Source organism: Octopus sinensis, linkage group LG9 (genome assembly GCF_006345805.1).
Source record: "Octopus sinensis linkage group LG9, ASM634580v1, whole genome shotgun sequence".
Taxonomy (NCBI): domain Eukaryota; kingdom Metazoa; phylum Mollusca; class Cephalopoda; order Octopoda; family Octopodidae; genus Octopus; species Octopus sinensis.
The window spans coordinates 41,178,059-41,202,886 of NC_043005.1; the positions used below are offsets into that span (position 1 = coordinate 41,178,059).

The 24,828-nt window shown below is 35.3% G+C and overlaps 1 protein-coding gene across 1 annotated transcript in view; it reads right to left on the reverse strand.

The window, feature by feature from the left end:
* LOC115215408 (dynein heavy chain 5, axonemal-like) overlaps positions 1 to 24,828 on the reverse strand; it is a 401,219-nt gene that overhangs the window by 108,651 nt on the left and 267,740 nt on the right. The window contains exons 69-71 of the mRNA XM_036505929.1: positions 20,429 to 20,611; positions 11,111 to 11,354; positions 2,916 to 3,221 (exon numbers count right to left, since the gene is read on the reverse strand). Coding sequence (XP_036361822.1) covers positions 2,916 to 3,221; positions 11,111 to 11,354; positions 20,429 to 20,611 — 733 coding nt within the window. The remainder of the gene's footprint in view (positions 1 to 2,915; positions 3,222 to 11,110; positions 11,355 to 20,428; positions 20,612 to 24,828) is intronic.

Consider the following 24,828-nt stretch of genomic DNA (forward strand, 5'->3'; position numbering starts at 1 on the left):
GCCCAACTCTACCTAACCAATAATCTTATATGTTTATTTTCTTTTTGTTTTAAATATTATGAGTTTATTGTACTGTGTTTTTTTATATATTTTCTGTGCAAATATGTGTGCATGTAGACATGCATGTTTATGTGACTGTGTATATATATACGTATGTGCATTTTTCAAAATTCTTATTATCATCTTCCATATATTGTATAACATCTCATACACTACCCTTTGTATTTCTGAGCATGGTTTCTTTTTCACATATCATATATTTTCTTTTTGCATTTTTGTATCTCTGTGAGTTCTTATGGCTAATATAAAAAAAGTTAGTGTTGTTGTTGTTGTTATTATTATTATTATTATTATTATTATTATTATTATTATTATTATTATTATTATTATTATGAAATTCAGCAGTCATTTAGATGGAAAAATATAAATATAACACATTCTTAGTCATGTGCAAGCATTTTTACACTCACAATAAAAAGAGACAAAAGATTTGTTGAATGAGTTCATTAACAGAAATAACACGTTCTGCATCTCTCTCCTTCTCTTACACACACGCACACATGTAACAATGCTAACATTAGCAGAAATAGTGATGATAAAATTTTTTTTACTTCTACTACTTCTCACAACAAAAATAGTAACACCACCATGAACAAGAACACAACAACAATAATAAAAAAAGGAGGAGGGAAGAATAGGAAAAGAAGAAGGCCAGTTTCTCTACCTCCTATCACACCCCAAGCCCTTCCCATCTCCTAGCTGGACTATCATATTTGTGCAGTTTATCTTGAATAAATAGTGCCACTGTGACAGCTACCAAATAAATGTATTATGTTTTGTTTCAAAGTGTCTTTCAATACTTGATCTGAATTTTCTCTGGAAAAGGATGATTTTTTTTATTTTTCAGGAGGGAGGGCAGAGGTTTACTCTACTGTGTTCCTCAGACTGTTGAGAAGAAGGAGGAAGGTATCCTTAAACCAAAGACTTGACCTGAATTCTTACAAGAGAGTGGACTCTGCTAACAGTACCCAAAGTAGCAGGTGGTAATATTATGCTAGATGATGGATTAAGACTAACATCTAAATAATCCACAGTGGGATTAGAACTCAGGATGCAAGGAGATGGAACAAATAACACAAGGTATATTCTGGTTTGATGTTTTCACAGTTCCACAAATCCACCCATAAAAGATGAAAGGTGACATTAATCCAGATAGGATTTGAACTCAGAAGACAGAGGATCAGAATAAGTACCATGAAACATCTCATCCAACATTCTCTCAACTCTGCCAAATCATTATCTGTTGAGTAGTGGGCATAATCTGTTGCCTGTCTAAACTCCTATCACCTGGTCCTTTAGTAGCACTTTTTATCAGTGTCTACTCTGTTAAAAGAATTTGATCCTTGATATAGTACAGCTCCTCCTTTTCTTTCTTCCAGTTTCGAAGGCTCTGTAAAAGATCATGAAGTACTGCCCTTCCTACATAACAAAGAAGCTGTAAAAATATTTTAGAAAGAGAATAATTTCAAAAACTATTGTAGCTGATTCTCAAACACAGATGACTATATTTAAACCTGGTTATTTTTCTGAATTAATTAAACCTCTTTTAATTACGGTTCAATGAATATGTTAATTGGTTACCTTAAAGCCACTCGACTTGATTAATTCAAAGGTAATCACAAATATATTCTCCAGATTCAACTAAATATGACAGGGCCTAGCAAACTGCACACTCTGCATTATAAATCATACCTTATCACATCTCTGATGTGATAACGTGTGATTAATAATAATAATAATGATAATAATAATAATAATAATAATAATAATAATAATAATAATAATAATAATAATAATAATAATAACAATAATTCTTCTAGTATATTCTAAGATACATTCTGATGTTTTAAATTATAAAACAATTTAATTAAACATCATTGGGCATAGCCTTAGTAAATTTAAACAACCATTGGTTGTTTTCTTCTTTTGTTGTCCATTGAGAGCCAACAATAATATCCACTCACTTAATATTAGTTTCAAATCTTGGCACAAGGCCAGCAAATTCAGTGAAGGGTCTAGTCAATTACATTTGACTCCAGTGCTCTCCAAAAAGATGAAAGGCAAAGTCAACCACAGTAGAATGTGAACTCAGAATGTAAGGATGGACAAAATACCACAAAGCATTTTGCCCTGCCCGCTAATGATTCCACTAGCTCACTGCCTCTGGAATTAACAAATGCAGTCAAGTATCTTGCCTGTTGTGCTAATGATTCTGCCAGCTGACTGCCTTCCACTCTCTTAATATTGAGATCTTTGGTGGCTGGACACACCTATTCTGGATCAATAAGCTCTATTGTGGTGATTCATGTATATGTAATAGTGATAGCAGCAGTAACTGAGGTAGGTATGACTGGCTGATTAAAATATTTACTTAACTATTGTGAGTTTGTGGGTTCAATCGTACGGAGTGGCATATTGGGTAAATGACTTGGCTTGACTCATGCCTCGTGAATTTAATTGGGCCAATAGATAATGTGTTGTAAGTCCATTACATGGAATGTACATAATCATCATCATTGTTACTATTTTAATGTCCACTTTTCCTTGCTTGTATGAGTCAGACAGAATTTGTTGAGGTAGATTTTTCTATGGTTGAATGCCCTTCACCTGTTTCCAAGCAAAGTTATATTTCCCCATACCAGTCACATTTTTCATGGAAGATGGGAAATGAACAGTATCGCTTGTTTGATGGTGAAGTTTGCTTACAACCATCATGTGGTGTGAAGACAAGGGCATATATAAACACACGTAGAAGAAATTAGCTAAAACATTAACTAGTCAGCATGCAAACACATATGCATTCACGCAAACACAGACATACAAACACGCAAAGAAACAAACTAAAGCACTTGTACCTTTTATGAAAACTTGGAACTCTTTTAGTTGTACGCTACCACCTTCTATTTCAATCTTTAGGGTCATCAGAATGGTAAAAAGAAACTTGTGCTTCTCATAAAGGCCTCGGCAAGTGTAACGGAACACCTCAAAGGTGAGATAGTCAATGATGTTATGGATACGTTTCGATGTGACTGGTGATTTGACGGATTTGTCCATTGACATGTCAAAAAGGCCAAGAAACTGTTTGAGTGATGTCTGATACATCACATTTACCATGCTCATCTCAACAACTAGGAAATATAAAATACTTCCACGGGTAGCCACTAAAACAGAGAAGAAATATTTAATATACAAGAACATTCTTATGAAGAACAAACAACAAAATGAGAAAATGTATAAAAATATAAACAGAAACAAGAAAGCATCAACTTGTAATAAAATATCTGAAGGGATAGATTAATATTGGTAAACATAGTATGTAAAGAGATTTTAATTTTACTATATGCTGTGAAATTTTGATTTCAAACATCAAAAAAGCAGATTCTGGTTTTATATTGGTTTCTGCTTTGTTGTAACAACAGAAATGTATTTCAGAAAAATTGTTTGTATGAGTGTTTGTAAAAGTTGTGTGTGTGTGTGTGTGTGGTGTGTGTGTGTGTGTATGTGTGTTTGTGAGTGAGTGTGTGTGAATATGTGTGTGTGTGCATGTGTGTATATATATATATGTACACACATGTATGTGTGTGTATGTGTGTGTTTATATATATATATACATATATATATACACACGCACACAAATATGTGTGTGTATGTATGTATATATATATATATATATATACATACACACATATATGTGTGTGTATGTATGTACGTATGTATTATGTACATATATATATATATATATATATATATATACATATATATATATATATATATATATACACACATATATGTGTGTGTATATATGTATGTATATATATATATATATAATATATATATATATATATATATATATATATATATATATATATATGAATATATATATAAATGCATAGACGTTTGTGTATACATACATTTACATTATCATCAAAATAATAATTCTTTCTAATGATGGTAAAAAGTGAACAATTTTGAGGGGAGGAAGCAAGTCATTTACATCAACATCAGTACCCGAAAGGGTACTTATTTTGTTAGCCTTGAAAAAATAAAATGCAAAAATCTACCTTGGTGGAATTTGAACTCAGAAAGCAATGAACTGGAAGAAATGCTACTAAGCTTTTTGCCTGCTATGCTAACAATTCTGCATGTTTTCTGCCTTAATGATAATCAACCTAATAAAAATAACAACCACTTTTCCATGCTTGCATGGGTTGAATAGAGCTTATTGATACAGATTTTCTACAACTAGATGCTCTTCTTCTTGTAAACCTTCACCTATTTTCAAGCTTGGTAATATTTCTCCATGGCCAGACATATTCACATAGAATATTGGCAATGCACGAAGCTGCTTGTATGATAGTGACACTTGTTTATGTCAGACAAGGAAGCACAAACATACACACACACACACACACACACACACATAGGCACAGGAGTGGCTGTGTGGTAAGTAGCTTGCTTACCAACCACATGGCTCCGGGTTCAGTCCTACTGCATGGCACCTTAGGCAAGTGTCTTGTACTATAGCCTCGGGCCGGCCAAAGCCTTGTGAGTGGATTTGATAGACAGAAACTGAAAGAAGCCCCCTCGTATATATGTATATATATGTATGTGTGTGCATATGTTTGTGTGTTTGTGTTTGTCCCCCCAACATCGCTTGACAACCGATGCTGGTGTATTTACGTCCCCGTAACTTAGCGGCATGGGTTAGACAGTTTGACAGGTGCTGGAAAAATGGGATTTTTTCTTTCTTTCAACATTGAAACTGAAATTTGAGAGTTTGTCTCTTGTGACTTAAGTTTCCAACAACTGCAATGTTCACTTCTCACCTCAAGATTGCTAGTGCATGAATCTCAAGTCACAAGACAAACTCTCAGTTTCACTTTTAATAATCCGAACGTGGCCGTTGCCAGCGCCGCCCTGACTGGCCTCCGTACCGGTGGCACGTAAAAAGCATCATCCGATCGTGGCCGTTGCCAGCCTCACCTGGCCTCTGTGCTGGTGGCACGTAAAAAGCACCTTCCAATCGTGGCTGTTTGCTAGCCTTGTCTGGCACCTATGCTGGTGGCATGTAAAAAGCACCCACTACACTCACGGAGTGGTTGGCGTTAGGAAGGGCATCCAGCCGTAGAAACATTGTCAGATCAGACTGGGTCTGGTGCAGCCTTCTGGCTTCCCAGACCCCAGTTGAACCGTCCAACCCATGCCAGCATAGAAAGCGGACGCTAAACGATGATGATGATGATGATGATGACATCCATAGGTACTACAGCATGTATTGAGCACCCCTCTCTCATTCAGCTGACATAAATCAATGCACATATACATATATATCTACATACACACACACACACATGCATATTCATCTATGTCTGCAATGCAAAATTGTGATGCGGTGGCTTCAACCATTTGTAGTTATTGGCTAGGTAAGCATCTAATTTCCTTATCATTTTTCCATCTTTTACTCCATGCTTGCATGGTTGGACAATGCTCAATGATCTTCCACTTCCACAATTCCTTCCACTTGCATTGTTTGAAACTTCATTTTCCAGCTTTTGTCAATCTTATGCATCACATGTCACCACCAGAGCAATCTTTTCTCTTGCCATACTACATTTGATTCCTCCTAGAACCAGTTCTTCTGTTTTTCTTTTTTTTCAGCTCATTCATTATTCATTCTTTATGCACACTAAAATTACATATCATGCAGAGTATGCTGACTTCATTTCTTCCAGCTTTTGCAAATGTTTTGCTTTTAATGTCCATATTTCACTACCATGCAATAATCATATACAAACATCATACAAGCGACCCTTCACTCTGAAAAGAATCCCTTTGTTACCAGTAGCAGTAATAGCTATCTTAACACTTTCCATCCTGTCCTTACTCTACCTACCATACTTTTAGAACACCCACCAACCTTACTAATTAGATCCTCAAATTAACAGAAGCTGTCAATGACTAGAGAGCATTCTGGGCATTTTAAATAATATAATACCTGGTGCTTGTCTTGCTAATTAATTCAGTGCATTTGCTACTGACAAAGTCTTTCTTCCCTGTCAGCCTGTCTGCAATCCTATCTCACTATTTGTAGCCCATTATTTACATTAGGGGTGACGAATGGCATTCCTGCTTACACCTTTTCTATAAATCAAACACAGCCACTCCTCAGATAGCAGTGGAGGCTTGTTGTCTTTCCAGCTGAAATCTTTCATCCTTGTTGTCGTCGACGTTGTCATCCTCATCATCATTTAACGTCCGCTTTCCCTGCTAGCATGGGTTGGACGATTTGACTGAGGACTGGCAAACCAGATGGCTGCACCAGGCTCTAATCTTGATCTGGCAGAGTTTCTACAGCTGGATGCCCTTCCTAAATGCCAGTCTTTGATAATTTTACTCTGAAGCCTCTTGATTTAAGGTTTTATTTCCATTTTAAAGTTTCTTCTCTAAATCTTTAACAGATTTACCCATGGAAACTACATTGCAAGCATACAAGAGTCCCTACGGACAGCCAATCTTGAATTTCTTTGAAAAGCTATAAAATTAAGTGAAGAGCCAAACCCTGATCAATGCATATCTGAGTGCTCTATTCCTTATTGAACTAAAAATAACAGCTAAATCTCCCTCAAACATCACTCTGCTATTTTAGAAAAGAACTTGTCGGATAATGTAGTCCTGAATTCCCTGCACACAGGAAAAACAAATAGGATAATCAAGGGCAGAGTGCCTTTGATCAAAGTTCTGCTCAATCAAGGCTGACCTAGGGCTTAACAAACAACATTATCCTGTTGTAACATTTTAGTATCTTTTTTTCCTAGGCGTCAGTGAGAGAAAGTGCACTACTATCATTTTGCACACACTTTCTCCATCAATGTTTCAATGTCTTGATTAGCACTGACACACTGCTTCACAAACTGGAACACAGATATTAATTATATAGCTACCAAATCTATAGATATTGATTTGATCAATAAAATCTCTCAAAACATTGAATGGACAGATACAATCTGTAGATGTCGACTGGATGGATACAGTATGTAGATATCATCTATGTGTGTGTCATGTGCACAGATGCAGAGTGCAAATTAGTTTGGATAGATGCAGAGTGTAAACTTGTCTAGAGAGATTCATAGTCCAAATATTTGCACATACACAATATGTAAATGCCATTTTCAGTGGTTCTATTGTATAGATATTAACTGGTTAGACGCTGACTGTAAATGTTGTTCAGACTTTGTAGAGTGTAAATATGGCTTGATAGATACTACCTATAGATGTTGATGTGTTTGTGGATGTAAATTACTGTACAAATTATCTGGACAGATATCGTCTGCAAATGCTAAATGGAAATTCACAGCCTATATACTGTATATTTTACTAGACAGATGCAGTCTGTAAATATCAGTACCGTAGACAAAAACCTCAACATATTATCTAAAGAAGAGGCAGTTACCAGACAAAGGTTTGGTGATTCAGTGTTGTCCAGTTAGATATAGACTGTAAAAAATAAATACGTATTCTTGTTGTCATCTAGATATATTTAATGCGTAGAAAACACCTGCACACACATCTCTTGTATGTATTTTCTAGTCAAGAAAATAGTCACATTTTGTAAATACCAATTTGAAGATTGATAATAATAATGATGATGATGATGATAATAATAATAATAATAATAATAATAATAATAATAATAATAATAATAATAATAGTACATTGTTTTGTCTTGGTATAAAAGATGGGCTACAGCAAATATTCTGCTCAATACCACAGATTTGCTTGTCAGTTGTTTGACCTTAACCAGTTGAGCATGTCCCTTAGTGGCTGACGATATGTGCACCTCTGATCACGAGCAGAAGTAGTGGGGGAGCATCATGGCCATGTGTTGAGAGGGATTCTTTGGGGTTTGAATAATTCACCACTGGAAACATGGGTGGTTCTTTCAACATCCTTAAACAACCCTTATTCAGAAACCTTTTGAGCGAGATGGGCTACTCAACCTGAAGAAAATTCTAACTGGGCCCCACCTGCAAGGTCATGTGCTGTTTATCTTGATATGAGATCACCATGTCGCGCACATATGGTTGTGATGCATGTGCCTGGTGTACCTTTATCAGACGGGTAGTCATGATGGGTATATTGGGCTTCGTATATTTTACCCCAGTGTCACTTTGATGGCATGCACTGCTCTCTCACTCAATAATAATAATAATAATAATAATAACCTTTACTGCTATAGGCACAAGGCCTGAAAATTTTGGGGAGGGTGGTGGTCGATTACATCGACCCTAGTACTCAACTGATATTTATTTTATCGACCCAAGAGGATGAAAGACCAAGTTGAACTCAGGGCAATTTGAACTCAGAACGTAAGGACAGATGAAATACCACTAAGCATTTTGCCCAGCATGCTAGTGATCCTGCCACCTTAATAACAACAACAACAACAACTACAACAATTACAACAACAACAGCAGTATTATTACAATTATTATTGTTGTTGTTGTTATTATTATTATTATTATTATTATTATTACTATTATTATTATTATTATTATTATTATTATTATTATTATTATTATTTATTATCATTATTGAGTGAGAGAGTAGTGCATGCCATCAAAGTGACACTGGAGTAAAATATACGAAGCCCAGTATACTCGTTGTGACTATCCGTCTGATAAGGGTACACCAGGTACAGGGATCACATCATCATCATCATCATTATTATTATTATTATTATTATTATTATTATTATATTATTATTATTATTATTATTATTATGAAGCTGGCAAAGCTGTTAGCTCACGAGGCAAAATGCTGAGTTCAAATTCCGCCACTATGACTTTGCCTTTCATCCTTTCAGGCTCGATGAAATAAGTACCAGATGAGTTAAGGGTTCAATGTAATCAACTAGCCCTCTCCCTTAAAAAATTTCAGGTCTTATGCCTATATTAGAAAGAATTATTATTATGATTATTTGAGAGAATTCACTGCCTGCTCTGCCAACCATCAAATTACATATTAATTTTCTGTTACTTTAGCATTTTGCCAGTAAGTCATCAGTCTTTCTGGTTTTCATGAATATTAGTGCTAGTCTATATTTTCAGGAGTCAGTAATGTAAAAACCAAAAATGAAGTCTATGCTTTGCAGAGGAAATCTGATAAGATTGAAACATGTCCACAATTATCTCCCATTCTTCTCAAAATAACATTAAGCATTGTTTCCTCCTCACCATATAACATTATGCAAGCCAATTTTTTAATGTCCTTTGCAGTAAAACTGCTAACACAAATGTAACTCTCTTCCTTTTTTCATTTTTCTCATGCAGACATTGCATAAGAATGATATAGTCACTGATCATTTCTGTTTTTCTATACCAAAAACAAACAAAAAAATAACAAGAAAATATGTATTATTGTACATCTACTTAGTAATCTTTCGATCACTGTTTTAGCAAATGCAGTTAAGAGTATACTTGGTTGATGAGGTTTCAGTAAGACTGAAATATATCCAGAGTTGTCTCCAGTGCTTGCTAAGAAAAAAATTTTAAATAATATTAGCCAATGGCTCATGTATTTTTTTTTACAACATAATTATTTCTAATTAACTTTCCTTAATGACCTCTGTATTAAATATGTTAACACTATCTTAACTTTAGTTTGCAACGAAGAGACAAATATTAAAAATATTTTGAACTGTGATCTTTATTGGAGCCCTTTCCCTTTGTTATCGCGTTCGCAATGAGTGTGAAACAAGGAATGCTTTATGCATTTACCAAAAATGTATCACAAGGAGATTTATTATGACCAATGCTTTTCAATGAGGTCAGTGATGGAAATGACTGGATATACATAGCAAATAACTACCTCCTACTTTCCAGAAGATTGCTTTTGTGTTTTTGTTTTATTTCTATAGTAATAGCAACATTTGTTAATTATTCTTTGTCTTCTTTCTAATCAACTAAATGTATGCGTTTACTTTGTTCACCTCTAGACTGATCCTCTGAACATTAATTAATCAAGGATATTGCATTACCATCTAACACAATTCCATTACTGAATAAGATGGTGCTATAATTGAAACATGATTATAACTAAAGGTTATTATTGTTGTTGTTGTTTAGCCCCGGGTCATCCCTGACTGAGCAGATGATCAAAAGCATGCCAGCCATAACTATTCTATCTCTTTTGTACACAGGTGTAGGAGTGGCTGTGTGGTAAGTAGCTTGCTTATGAACCACATGGTTTCGGGTTCGGTCCCACTGTGTGGCACCTTAAGCAAGTGTCTTCTACTATAGCCTCGGGCCGACCAAAGCCTTGTGAGTGGATTTGGTAGACGGAAACTGAAAGAAGCCCATCGTATATATTGATATATATATATATATATATATATATATATATATGTATGTATGTGTGTATATGTTTGTGTGTGTGTATTTGTCCTCCCAACATCGCTTGACAACTGATGCTAGTGTGATTACGTCCCCATAACTTACCAGTTCGGCAAAACAGACCGGTAGAGTAAGTACTAGGCTTATGAAGAATAAGTCCTGGGGTCAATTTGCTCCACTAAAGGCAGTGCTCCAGCATGGCCACGGTCAAATGGCTGAAACAAGTTAAAGAGTAAAAAGAGTATATGGCCTTCCTTTTTAAGACAGTAAAGTGATGTGATTTGGCTGCTATTATTTGTAAGTCATAAGGCAGTGAGCTGGCAGAATAACATGTCAGGCAAAATGTCAGGTGGTATTTCATCCATCTTTACATTGTGTTCAAATACCACCGACATCAACTTTACCTTCCATCCTCTTGGGATCGATAAAATAAGTACCAGTTGAACACTGGGGTCGATTTAATCAACTTAGCCCCTTTCCTGAAATTACTGGCCTTTTGCCAAAATATGAAACCATTATTTGTAGGTCAGGGGATCATAAAAAGGGCTCTCTGATTGGTTCATTATAAAATGTGTTACATTAGTGTAGATTTGTGACAGGGTCAATAACCTAATTTTACTGTAACTGATTATCAACAAAATATCAACCATAAATCTCACCAGGTCTGAATTCCTCTCGGGCAGTATTTATCTTTAGCTCTGTGTCTGCAGCAACCACCAGTTTTTCACTGACCTCTTGGGCTGTTATCTTAGTAACACTCAAAACTTGTATGAGGGACTCATCTTCAACAAGTGAACCTTCAGTTGATGTCAGACGGAATAACAAATTGTCTTCTAGTTCTTTCATTTTACGATTGTTCAGTGATACTTCTTCCAATAATTTGGTTCTTTCTGCTTCCAGTTCCTAATATAAAATGAAATATAAAAGAAAAAAGTATAAAAGAAGAAATCAAGCATATATTTCACCCGAGTTTTTGTTAATGCAATCAACTTTTGCTCCTTAATGTTTGTCCTTCATCCATAACCCACATCAGAATCACAGAATCATTATTATTACCATCCAACAACTATCACGCAGCTACTATGAATATAAACACCATATTATTGCTGCCAATACTATAGTGCTCATCATCAGCTTATAATCCACTAGTATATATATATTAACTATCACTGCCATGACCACAACCACCACCACTACTGCAGCCACTGCCACTACTGCCACCACTGCCACTGCTGACACCACCACCACCACCATCAACAACAACACTGCTCAACCACTACCAAGATTGCCCCCCACTGCCACCACCACCACCAGTACTACTACATCTCCCTTAACAACTGATATATTAAGCATGAACTTCTATGTAGTCTCTTGAACTGCTAGAAACAGCAGCTAAATATCCTTTCTATAACAAACCCTAGTATATTAAAAGAAAGACTACTTAGATATTGTAGTCCTGGATACACTGTGTCAAGTAAAAGAATAAATGTAGGATGGTCATGAATGGAACATATTGGATTATAATGATTGCAATGATTGTAATGTTGCTGTTATTTAGCCACAGGTCAAACAGGATTGACTTAGGGTTAAATAGCAACGATATTAAAAATGTTTATTGCCATCTGTGCATCATTATAGTTACTGCTTCGTTATTCTGTAACCTCTTAATTATCATTTATATCATTAGAATTATGACCATCAACATAACTGCATGATCATAGAAGACAATATCATCATCATCATCATCATTATCATTATCACCACCATCACCACCAAAACCAAATCCACCACTGTCATCATCAGTTTTCCATGCTGATATGGGTTGGACAGGTTTTCTAAGATAGTGCTTTGCGACCAGATATCCTTCCTATTACCAAGCCGTTAACTTGTCTCTTATAACAAGCGTGTATGTGACTCACATATTTTAAAACTAGAATACCTATTGTGATAGAATTCTGGTGACGAGCTGGCAGAAATGTTAGCACACCAGGCGAAATGCTTAGCGGTATTTTGTCTTCTGCTATGTTCTGAGTTCAAATTCTGCTGAGGTTGACTTTGCCTTTCATCCTTTTGGGGTCAATTAAATAAGCACCAGTTACACACTGGGGTCGATATAATCGACTTAATCCATTTGTCTGTCCTTGTTTGTCCTCCCTGTGTTTAGCCCCTTAGGTATTTTGTCTGCTGTTACATTCTGAGTTCAAATTCCACCGAGGTTGACTTTGCCTTTCACCCTTTCGGAGTCGATGAAATAAGTACCAGTTACACACTGGGGTCAACTTAATCCCTTTGTCTGTCCTTGTTTGTCCCCTCTATGTTTAGCTCCTTCTGGGCAATAAAGAAATAAAAATCTTAGAACAACACTGGATTAATCATTAAGCAAAATAAGCTTGTGCTCTGGGCATCAAGGGAAGGGAGGCTCCACAGAAATGGTAACTGGTTTACAGAACGAAAGAAATCACTGTAAACTTGCTCAAATAATATTCAAAGTGGTTTATATGATCAGAAATATAATTTCAAAGTGTTCATGATGTCATAGTGAGGATCTGATCAAAGGTTTTGCTTTTAAAAAAAAGGAGGAGAAAACTTTTAAAATATAAATAAAGTGGAAGGATACAAAAATAAATGAATTTTCCATCTTGCTGCTAGTTTCGTATCATTTTGAAAAATAAAAATTTAATTCATGGTTTATTGTTGTCTATATTTTGAATTACATATATATTGGGACACCAAAATCTTGTAAGTGCTTAGGACTTTTTATGGGTCTTAATCCAGTTTTGTCACAAGGCTTTAGTCAACCTGAAGCCCTGCTCAAAAGACACTTGCTCAAAATGCCTTGCAGTGAGATACAACCTGAACTTGCCTTGTTTTAAAGAAAACTTGCTACCCACAATGTCATGACTGTGCTAAGTTAAAAAAATGAGACCAAAACTTTGATTAATCTTTACAACTCATTTTTAATACAGGAAGGTATAAACAAATGTTCCTATTGCTTGCTGAAATATCACAGAGTACCCTATTGATTTCAAATTTTGGTACATGACCACAATTTCAGAGGAGTGGGTAAGTCATTTACATGACCACTAGTTCTCAGCTGGTACTTATTTTATCAACCCCCAAAGGGATAACAGGCAAAGCTGACCTTGGCAGCATTTGAACTCAGAATGTAAGGATGGATGAAATGGTGCTAAACATTTTGCCCAGTATACCTTTCAAACATAGAATTGATTTAAATTTTGGCACAAGGCCTCTAACTTTGGGAATTGGTGCTTATTTTATCGACCCTGAAAGGATGAAAGGCAAAGTCAACCTCAGCAGAATTTGAACGCAGTACGTAGGTGGACAAAATGTCACTAAGTATTTTACCTGATGTGTTAATGATTCTGCCAGCTCATTGCCTTAATGATATACTGAGGTTCCAGCCAATCAGACATAATATTCTTTTCTACTCTAGGCACAAGGCCTGAAATTTTCGGGAAGATTAGATCAATCCCCAGTACATAACTGGTACTTAATTTATCGACTCCAGAAGGATGAAAGGCAAAGTTGGCCTCAGAGTAATTTGAACGTAAAGATAGACGAAATACCGCTAAGCATTTCACCTGGCGTGCTAACATTTCTGCCTGCTTGCCGCCATAATCAAATGTAATATTACCCTACAATATAAACTGTGTCTAACTCACAACATCATTATCGTTCTCTTTTTCGACAGAGTAGTGGATTCAGTTGCATAACTCAAAGCTTATTTGCTAAATGATAGAATCATGCTCACAGCTAATAAGTGTATACTTTTCATTCAATGATCTGTTTATTTAAAAAGCTGGTGAAAAATAATAAAATAATAAGCTGAAAGATAGTCTTAATATTTTTAAAATGAATGAAATTCTTTGTTCAATAAAATATTCATAATGAACAACAACAACAATATTTACCAAACAAATATTAAAGATTCTTGCTATCAGGATTTCAAAATTCATGCAGTAAATTTCAGACTTATCAACTTCATATACATGTGTGTATATGTGTGTGTGTATACTCCTCATTTAACCTCTGTCTTCTATGCTGGCATGGGGTGGAAGGTCTGATAGGAGCTGGTAAATCAAAGGACTATACTAGTCCTCACTGTCTCCGTCTGTTTTAGCATAGTTTTTACAGCTAGATACTTTTCCTAATGCCAACCACTTTACACCTTCCAAATGCCAATCACTTGACAGATTGGATTGGATGCTTTTTTTACATGGCACCAGCAAGCCCACCAAGTAACTTGCAAGTTGAAGATCCTTTGAGAGGGATGGTGGTATTGGAAGAGGTGGCTTTGTGCCAGGTGGTAAGAGGTTAGAATGTGTAAGTGTGTGTGTTGTGTGTGTTACTTATGTTTTGGCATTGCATCTACACAATTCCACTGCACACACTATGTTATTTGTTAACATGTGCCATTAAAAAAAATGTCCAACCTTTGAGAGATTTGGCATTTGAAAGACCAGCAGAATAAATTACTTATTTAGAAACAAGAGTTAGTGACAGGAAGGGTACCCTGCTATAGAACACTCTCCTCTAAACTATACTAGTATAAAATAAGTTAATGTAATGATGATGATGACAATGATGGCTACTGTCATCATCATCATTGCTATTGTTATTGTTATTGTTATTATTATTATCATTATTATTATTATTATTATTATTATTGTGATTATTATGTTTGTTTGTTTGTCCGTAGACAAGATATCTCAAGAACCATTATTGAAACTTTCAGGGATGTTTGGCCTCGTGACTGGCATGAACTGATTTGATTTTGGGATCGATCCAGTACCAAGTAAAGATTCTGGATTATTTTACCTGTTTTTTAACTTAATTTTTGAGAGTGATTGACTTCATTTTTAGTAGTTTCGTTTGTGAAAGCAGTTGAGTTTATTTCAGATATTCTCATTTAAAAAAATCATCTCTGACTAATCGTTGAGAGGACGTTGGTGTTGCCTTGGCAGAGGTTTGCGCTCTCTGAGTGCTCTTGTTATTATTATTATTATTATTATTATTATTATTATTATAATTATTATTATTATCATTATTATTATTATTATAATTATTATTATTATTATTATATTATTATTATTATTATTATTATTATTATTATTATTATTAAAGCAATGTGCTGGCAGAATTGTTAACATGCTTAGTGGCATTTTGTCCATCTTTGTGTTCTGAGTTCAAATTCTGCCATTGTCGACTTTGCCTTTCATCCTTCTGGGGTCAATAAAGTACCAGTTGAACATTGGGTTGATGTAATTGACTTATCCCCTCCCCCAAAATTGCTGGCCTTGAGCCAAATTTTGAAATCATTATTATTATTATAAAACACTATCATCATCATCATCACCATCATTGATGATATTCAAGATGGCAAGCTGGCAGAATTGTTAGCACACCAGGCAAAATGCTTAGTGATGTTTTGTCCGTCTTCAGGTTTTAAGTTCAAATTATGCCAGTCGACTTTCATGCCTTTGGGGTTGATAAAATAAGTACCAGTCAAGTACTGGGGTTGATGTAATCGACTAGACCCCTCCCACTAAATTCCAGGCCCTGTGTCTATAGTAGAAAAAATTATTATTATTATTATTAATGTTGTTGTTGTTGTTGTTGTGTTGTTGTTGTTGTTGTTGTGTTGTTGATATTATCGTTATTATTATTTTAAGTGGCTTCCTTTGAAATTTGCAAAAATTTTTCTTGACGCCAATTAAAGAAAAAATATGTAAACTGAAGACAAAAATTAAGTTAACCTTTTGTGTAAATTGTTGAAATAATTAAGATGCACTATTTGTCAAAAAACAATATAGGAAACTGTGATTAATACTATGATACCATTTATAAACCCTCTAGACAACATCTTGTTAAACGACCTATATAACTTTCTAGTGTTCGTGTTGCAAAAGTTCATGAAGAATAATTGAAAGGAAGCAAAAATTGTATTGTCTTGATTAGGAAGCCAAAAGACATTAATTGCTTCAATAATTTTTATTGTTTCTATTGCCTGATAAAGGAAAAATGAATAAATAGTTGTTATTCAAAATGTAAATATAAGATCATCAAAACTGAGTGTCAAAATTTGTTAAATTTCATTTTGATATTGTGGTATTGAAGATATACAATTTTTCTAATCTGGGTCATGAAAATTAGATATAGGCACAAGCATGACTGTGTGGTAAGAAGCTTACTTCCCAGTAACATTGTTCTTTGTTCTGTCCCACTACATGGTACCTAAGGCAAGTGTCTTCTACTATACACCTCAGGCCAACCAAAGTCTTTGTGAGTGGATTTAGTAGGAAAAATCTGAAAGCTGCCTGTCATATCTATATACATGTGTGTGTATATGTGTGTGTGTGTGTGTGTGTGTGTATGTGTTTGAGTGTTTGTGTATTTGTGTGTCTGTGTTTGTCCCCCATCACTGCTTGACAACTGGTATCGGTTTTGCTTACGTACCTGTAACTTAGTAGTTCAGCAGTAGAGACTGATAGAATAAGTACCAGGCTTAGCAAAAAGGATAAATACCAGACTCAATTCATTTGACTAAAAATTCTACAAGGTAGTGCCCCAGCATAGCCATAGTCTAATAACTGAAACAAGTAAATGATAAAAGATATCATTGATATACCTTCACCAATTTATTCTTTAGTCTGTATTTTATTTTCATACATACAGTGTATGACAGGCTTTCACACAATTTATACCTAACAAATTCACTCACTAGGGATTGATGACATTGGCCCAACGTTTTGGAAGATGACATTGGCCCAGCATTCTGTGCAGTGACACTGAACCTGGAATCCCATGTTGCTAAGTAAACCTTAGTAAACTTATTTAACCACACAGCTATGTTTCTCTTTGTTTTGACTTCATAAGTTAAACTGTAAACAACAAATTTCACCATTATACAAGCATTATGGTTTGTTTGCAATCTTCCATGAAAATATGCCTGGCCATTGTGCTTTTCATGTCTGAAGAACTAAGGGAAATATCAAATTGTTTGGAAGCAGGAGAACAATGATATATTTAGTAGTAGAAAATCTGCCTCGATGAATGTCATCTGATTCATCCATTTATGGAAATGTGGAAGTTAAAACAATGACGATGATGACTATATGAATATAGGTACAGCCTTCTATTCATATAGTCACCAGTAGAGATAAGAGCTCTCTGAACTTTGCCCAAGTTATTCTTATTCTAGCAGCTACACTTTCAGCGTACCCTCCCCTACAACTGACTTGACCACCAAGGTAACGGAAGCTATTAACTACTCTAATTCTAGTTTTTCTCTCTGGAATGTGGCAGAATTTGTTCTCTGCATTTTCAGTGTTTATTGTTCCAGAGCATCTGCCATGTATAAAAACTATCTTCCCAGTGAGCCTTCCTTTGATATTACTGCACCTCTTATGTGTCCATAGCTTACACTGGGTACATCTTATAGAGTTTCTACCTACGCCTCTGCTACAGATCGAGCAGGGCCATCTACCTGAAGGGATTTGTGGTGTGCCTGCTTTCCTACTTATTAGGACTTTGGTTTTAGCTAGGTTGACTCTAAGGCCTTTCGATTCTAATCCTTGTTTCCACACCTGAAACTTCTCCTCTAGTTCTGATAGTGACTCAGCAATTAGAGCAAGGTCATCAGCATAGAGGAGCTCCCAGGGGCATCCTGTCTTGAATTCCTCCGTTATTGCCTGGAGGACTATGATAAATAGGAGGGGGATGAGGACTGCACCTTGGTGGACCCCTACCTCTACCCTAAATTCTTCAGTATACTCATTGCCAACCCTCACTTTACTGACAGCATCCATGTACATGGCTTGCACAGCTCTCACTAACCATTCATCTATCCCTAGTTTCCTCATTGACCACCAGATAAGGGATCGGGGGACCCTGTCAAAGGCTTTCTCCATGTCAACGAAAGCCAGGTACAGGGGCTTATCTTTGGCTAGGTATTTCTCCTGCAGCTGTCTTACCAGAAATATGGCATCAGTGGCGCTTTTCCCTGGCATAAAACCAAACTGCATCTCATCCAAGCTGACTCTCTCCCTAATCAGTTGGGCTATGACCCTCTCCGTAATCTTCATTACCTGATCCAACAGCATGATACCTCTGTAATTATTTGTATCTAAAGCGTCACCTTTACCTTTGTAGCAGTTGACTATTATGCTGCTACACCAGTTATTGGGTATGACTCCTTCGTGTATCACCTGGTTAACTATACGGGTGACTAGGCTATAGTCGACACTACCAGATATTTTGAGCATCTCTGCAGTAATTCCTGATGGGCTTGGGGCTTCCCCTGTCTTCATACTTCTAATTGCCTTACCTACCAAGGTACTATCAACTTGGATAGCTGGTCCCTCTGTTGGGTCGACATTTGGCAAACTCTCTTTCACCCATTCATTTTCTTTATTCAGCAACTTTTCATATTGGTGTCTCTAAACCTCTCTCTTTGCATCCTCATTTAGCGCAAGTGAACCATCATCCATGCGAACACATTTCTCTTCTACCACATCACAATTCTCTCTCATGCACTGTCTTGCAACATGAAATACCTCAAGTCTTTCATCCTCACGGCACAGAACATTGGCAATTTTTTTCTTATCTGCTTTCCCTCTGGCTAAATAAACCTGCCTCCTAGCTTCCCTTCTGGCAGTCTGATACACTTCCCTGCTACCACCGTTCTTCCAGTCCTTCCAAGCCTGTTTCTTTTGTCTAATAGTCCTGTCAACAACATTGTTCTACCACCACGTTATTTTGATGATAATGATAATGATGATGATGTGATGATGATGATGATGATGATGATGATGATGATGATGATGATGATGATGATGATGATGATGAGATGATGATGTATATTTTCTTTTAGCACTAATCTTAAGTTTGATGGTTTTTAATTCTTAGACTACAGAAGTCTTCAGGAAATTTATGTTATATCTCATTCTTCTATCTAGACTTATTGAATTATAATTTCTAAAGTAGAAATTATTTCTAAGTCAGATGATAGAATATCAATTCAGTAGTCATTTCATAGTTATACTGATTATTGTCATTCATAGGTGAAAAAGAAATACCTTTTCTGGAATTTATCTGATACACTTAATGAATCTTTATGAGACTGATATCTAACGATTTTTAACCAATAATATATCATTAATATACTTGTTGTGAAAGTAATAATCACTTACTGACAAATGAACATGCCACAGTCTGGGTGTTTTGCATAGTCATACTCTAACTTGTAACTTACTTGTAGACATCAGAATGTAAGACTGTAAGACTTAGAGGTCAGCTAGGCAGAGCACAGTCTACAGAGGTCAACTGAACAGTATGTTCCTGAATTTACAAAATTGTTGTCCTTTCTCTAGGTTTAGTAAAATGAATAGCAGTGATATACTGGGAATCAAGTACACTTTCAACACTTTATGTGCATGTCATCATCATCATCATCATCATCATTTAACGTCCCATTTTCTACACTGGCATAGATTGGACAGTTTGACAAGAAAGATGAATCAGAGGGCTCCACCAAGTTCTATGTCTGCTTTGACATGGTTTCTACAGCTGGATGCCTTTCCTAAAGCTAACCACTTTACAGAGTGTACTGGGTTCTTTTTATGTGGCACCAGCACCATTGAGGTCACCAAGTACCCACAAGATAAGACCCCCTCAACTGACTGGGCTATAGACTGGAGAAAGAAACTATAATAAAGAAAGAAGAGCAGATGTCTTGCTGAAGGGGTGTGTTTACATGGCTTGCCCACCTGAATGTGAGAAAGAGAAAGAAAGAGAGAGAGGAAAGAGACATGTGGTCCAGGTACAATGTGGATATGTGATGAAATAGGAAGTGCATGTATGGTCAGTAAAATTAAAATCATAATTATATGAGTGTTTGAGTGTGTGTGTATGTGTGTTTGTGCATTTGAGTACATGTGTGTGTATGTAATTCTTACCTGTTTTTCTTTCAGAATAACAATTCCGAGAAGTTGGTCCTCTAAGCCCTTGATGGTAACTGTGAAGTCAATTATAGAGGTGCGGGCTGAAATTTCAGGAGTGTATGCAGGATTTGGTAACTTTGTAGTAATGTAGATACGGAAGCCCTTTGTTATATCAACCTCCTTATCACCAACTTTTACCTGTAATTTTATAAACACAGTTGGATTTATTTAGAAATCAACTCTTTAATCACCATATTTTTTTTATTCATGTAAGCAAGTAGGTGCCCACAAAAATAGCAAAGAGAAAAGAAAAAAAGCAAGTCAAAGAACTTAATTAAACAACAAGGATTTATGAATGAACTAAAACAGTTTAACAGTTTTGAAAATTTAAATAACTGGATTAAAGTTAGCTTGGCACATTCTGAACAAAACCTAAATTAAAAAAAATAAAATCAGATTTTTTTTTGTTCAGTTTTATGTAGTTTTGTTTTGAGTTAATAACTAATAAATCTTTGAATGAGCTGGAAGCATGAGGTTCTGGCTTAAAGTTGACATGCTGTCTTATAATGATTAAGCAAAGTCTTGTCTGGTCTGGTTTCTGAAGGATTGAAATATCTTTACAGGATTTAATTACAGAAATCTCTTGTTGAAGTGATGAATTGCAAGCTCAAAGTGTACAAACCAAAAATAATCAACAACTTTATGATAAGGACATTTTAGAATTTCTTCAGTGAACAACATTAGAAGAGTGTAATGTTATAAATGTTCTACTTAGTGTGCTCAAATATTACAGATTACTTTTTTCTCTGACATAATAAAAAAAAAGTCATAGGATTAACAGTCATTTTAATTTTATTAATGCTTTTATAACTACTTGCCTCCATCCCCCACACAATATATATATATATATATATATATATATATATATATATATATATATGTATACCTTGAAAGATTCTATAAGCATTAACATTGGATAGAATTTTGCTCAATGTTGCAAGCTAGCAGAGTTGTTTGAGCATTGTGATATTTGTTCCAGTGCTTTACAATCTGAGATCAAAAATCTGTCATGGTCAACTTTACCTTTCATCCTTTCAGGGCTGATAAAAATAATGTACCAATGAAGAACTGGAATCAATGGTAGTGATTCCAGTGAATGGTAGTGATTCCAAAAAATTACTGGCCTAAATTAGAAACCATTATTCTCTCATTGGTCACTAGCTTATCATTCAACAGTCATTGTACTTATAGTTTTTTTTTCTCACTTAAGTTTATTGAAGTAGAAACTATATATTATTTTGAAAGATTCATAATAATACCAATCACAGAGTTATCACAGATCAATGATCTTGCCATTTAACTTAACAGATATCAAGATGTTTTGCCACCATCACCACCACTACCACCATAACTGTCACCACCACCGGCACCATAACTTTCACCACCACCACCACCACCACCACCACCACCACTGTCATCACCACTACTGTCACTATTATTGTGGCTTCAAATTTAATAGTTATTATGACTGCAAAACCAGTTTAATAACTTGCTTCCAGACAGGTAGAAACTCTTACACTGTTTCAATGTGAGAAATTTTATAGGAATTATTGAAGGACAGTCTCTAATTGAAATCTGTATGTTGATAACGACTGTGCTTAGGAAGTTAAAAATGTGCTTTTGTTAGTATAAAATAGTGTCTTATTAGTGAAAGTAATGGTATTTCTTACATCTCTTTTTAAGACTGCATCTCAATCTACAACCATTAAATAACTCATTTTAACACAGATTATTATTGTAAATAATTTAATGAATTAATATCCAACAGACCTTCAGTTTCTGTTCCATTATAAGAAAGAAGCTAAAGGTCTGAGCTGAAATGATAACATCTTATGATCTGAGCATTGCAGAATTTCTTCAGAAATTTGATTGATGTCTATTATATATGACAACAGATAAAAATCTAATGCAATCAATGCTGCAATAATTTAACTTTTGGCTAGATACAAGAGTCTCAGTCTTAAACATTTTGCCAACTTACACAATTTTCTTTCAGTCAAAATCAATAACTAAATCTTCCACTATATATATAAAAAAAAAAACGAAAAATAATTAATATCAAACATTCTGTATTTGCTTTCTTTTCACATATCATATTTTGTAACCATTTATCTTCAAATAATTTCTATTTTGTGAGAAGTATCATCATAGAGAAAGAAAGAAGAAAAAAAATGTAAGTGCTTTCTATAAGAAAATATTCTACGAAAATTTGTCACCATGCCAGCCAATTTCTAGAAAGAAGTATAATCAATTGTTCCAAGTTACTCTATAGAAAACATAGTAAAATAGTTTTAAATTGAAACAAAAAGTAAATACATAAAAGAAAGCATTTATCCTATGATGCAGTATATATAATATTTATGGATATTTTAAAATTTCCATAGAACCAAGCCAAATTTCCTTGTTTTATCTAATTTTTTAAAAACATTTTCTCACCCAAGTTTTTCAATCTGATGATTCAGCAAACTTTTATTTGAAATGAAAGAGCAACTATTCTTCGTAGCAGCTGCTTCCAAATAGTAAAATGAATTCTAATATGGAAATGAAGGCTTTTATTTTCTCTAGCAGATTTGAATGAGTTAAATAGAATATGTTAACTTTAAAAGCAAAGCGGAATTTGATTTTATAATCTGTGAGTAGTCAAGCATTATAATCACCCTGATAAAAACATTTCTGTAAGTTAATTTAGGGTTAGTGTTAGCTAGATGTCATTAAAAATCTAAATAGAAATAGTTATATTGTGAGGAAAACAGAAATGATATGGGGGGTTAGCTGAAAAGTTCATAGGCTGAACAAGATACTCTGATGGAATATGATCAAATGAAATTTATTTTTTATCATAGTCCCCCTTGTCATCCATGCACTTCTTCCATTAACGTTGCAGTGCTTGGATCTGATTGGTGAAGAAGCTTTCATCCTGTTGGGGAAAAAAGATCATCAACAGCAGATATGATGTCATCATCACTGCAATACTGGTTCCCAGCCAAGTGTTTTTTCCATGTTGGGAATCAGATTATAGTCTGATGGGGTAAAATCAGGAGAATAGGGAGGGTGATCAACGAGTTCAAAGCCACAATCATGAAACTAAGGTCTTGTACGTTGGAGTACAGAAGTCCTGATGAAACAAGATCCCTTTTGTCAGTTTTCCTGAGCATTTGGTCTGGATAGCCTTTAGTAACTACCTCAGAAAGTTGGCATAGTACTCTGCATTGATGTTGTGACCATTTTGAAACTAGTCAATAAACACAATTACCTTTTGCATCCCCAAGAACTGAGGCCATCACCTTCCATGCAGATGAAACAACCATGGCCTTCTTTGGAGAAGGTGGGGGTGTTTCCACTACATGGATTGTCTTAGTCTCTGGCTCAAAGGGATGAACCCAACATTCATCGTGGGTTAGGAAATATTCAAGGAAAACAGCTGGATCTTCCTCAACAGCGTCAGATTTTCCAATGATGTGGGTGTGCTTTTGAGCAGGTGTCAGAAGACATGGCACCCACCAGGCAGAAACCTTCATGATGCCAAACTCATTGAGCAAAATATTCTCAACCCTCATGGAATATGCTAATAGCATTGTCTATTTGGTTTATAGTCAATTGCTTGTCATTCATCACCATGTGGGGAATATGATCAACGTTTTTGTAGATTGTAGCAGTTGCTGGACATCCAGATGTAGAGCCATCTTCTCCCTAAATTCAGCTTCCCACTTTTGCACTATTGATAAAGTGGAAGCATCATCTCCAAATGCAGCAACTATGTCAGCACGAATGTCCTTAGGGGTTTTAACAGTTTTTCTGCAATACCAAATTTTGTCCATTGTCAAACGAAGTTGCTACAAGTTTCTTCTGAAGTCTGCTTTGAACAGTCAGATGTCAGTTTACCTGAGAAAAGACAATGTAGTTATTAATAAGAGTTGAAATTAATGCAAGCAAGATTTCACATTTCTAGCATCACTCCTTCATAGTTAGCCTATGAACTTTTAAGTCAACCCTTGTATTATATTTATTGCTGAAAATATGGGAGACCATTCAAGACATGTTTTGCTATTATTATGATATCATCAGCAAAGTATAGACCACACTGTATTTGCTGGAAATTTCACCAAGTGTTGGTGCAGAAGGCATGAATTGTTTGTAGAAAAATTTATTCAGCATGAAACACAGCAGTTAAGCTAATGAGGGAGCATCAAAGCACTAACTAGACAAGGTCATAATATGACTGGAGTTGTCTTCAGGAAATAATTAAATTGCTATCAGTCAATAGCTACAATTCATAGTTTCTTCACCAAGTAATTATTTTCAATTAACTTTGTATGCACCCTGCAGTGAGTATATTAACTCAGCTAAACCATTAC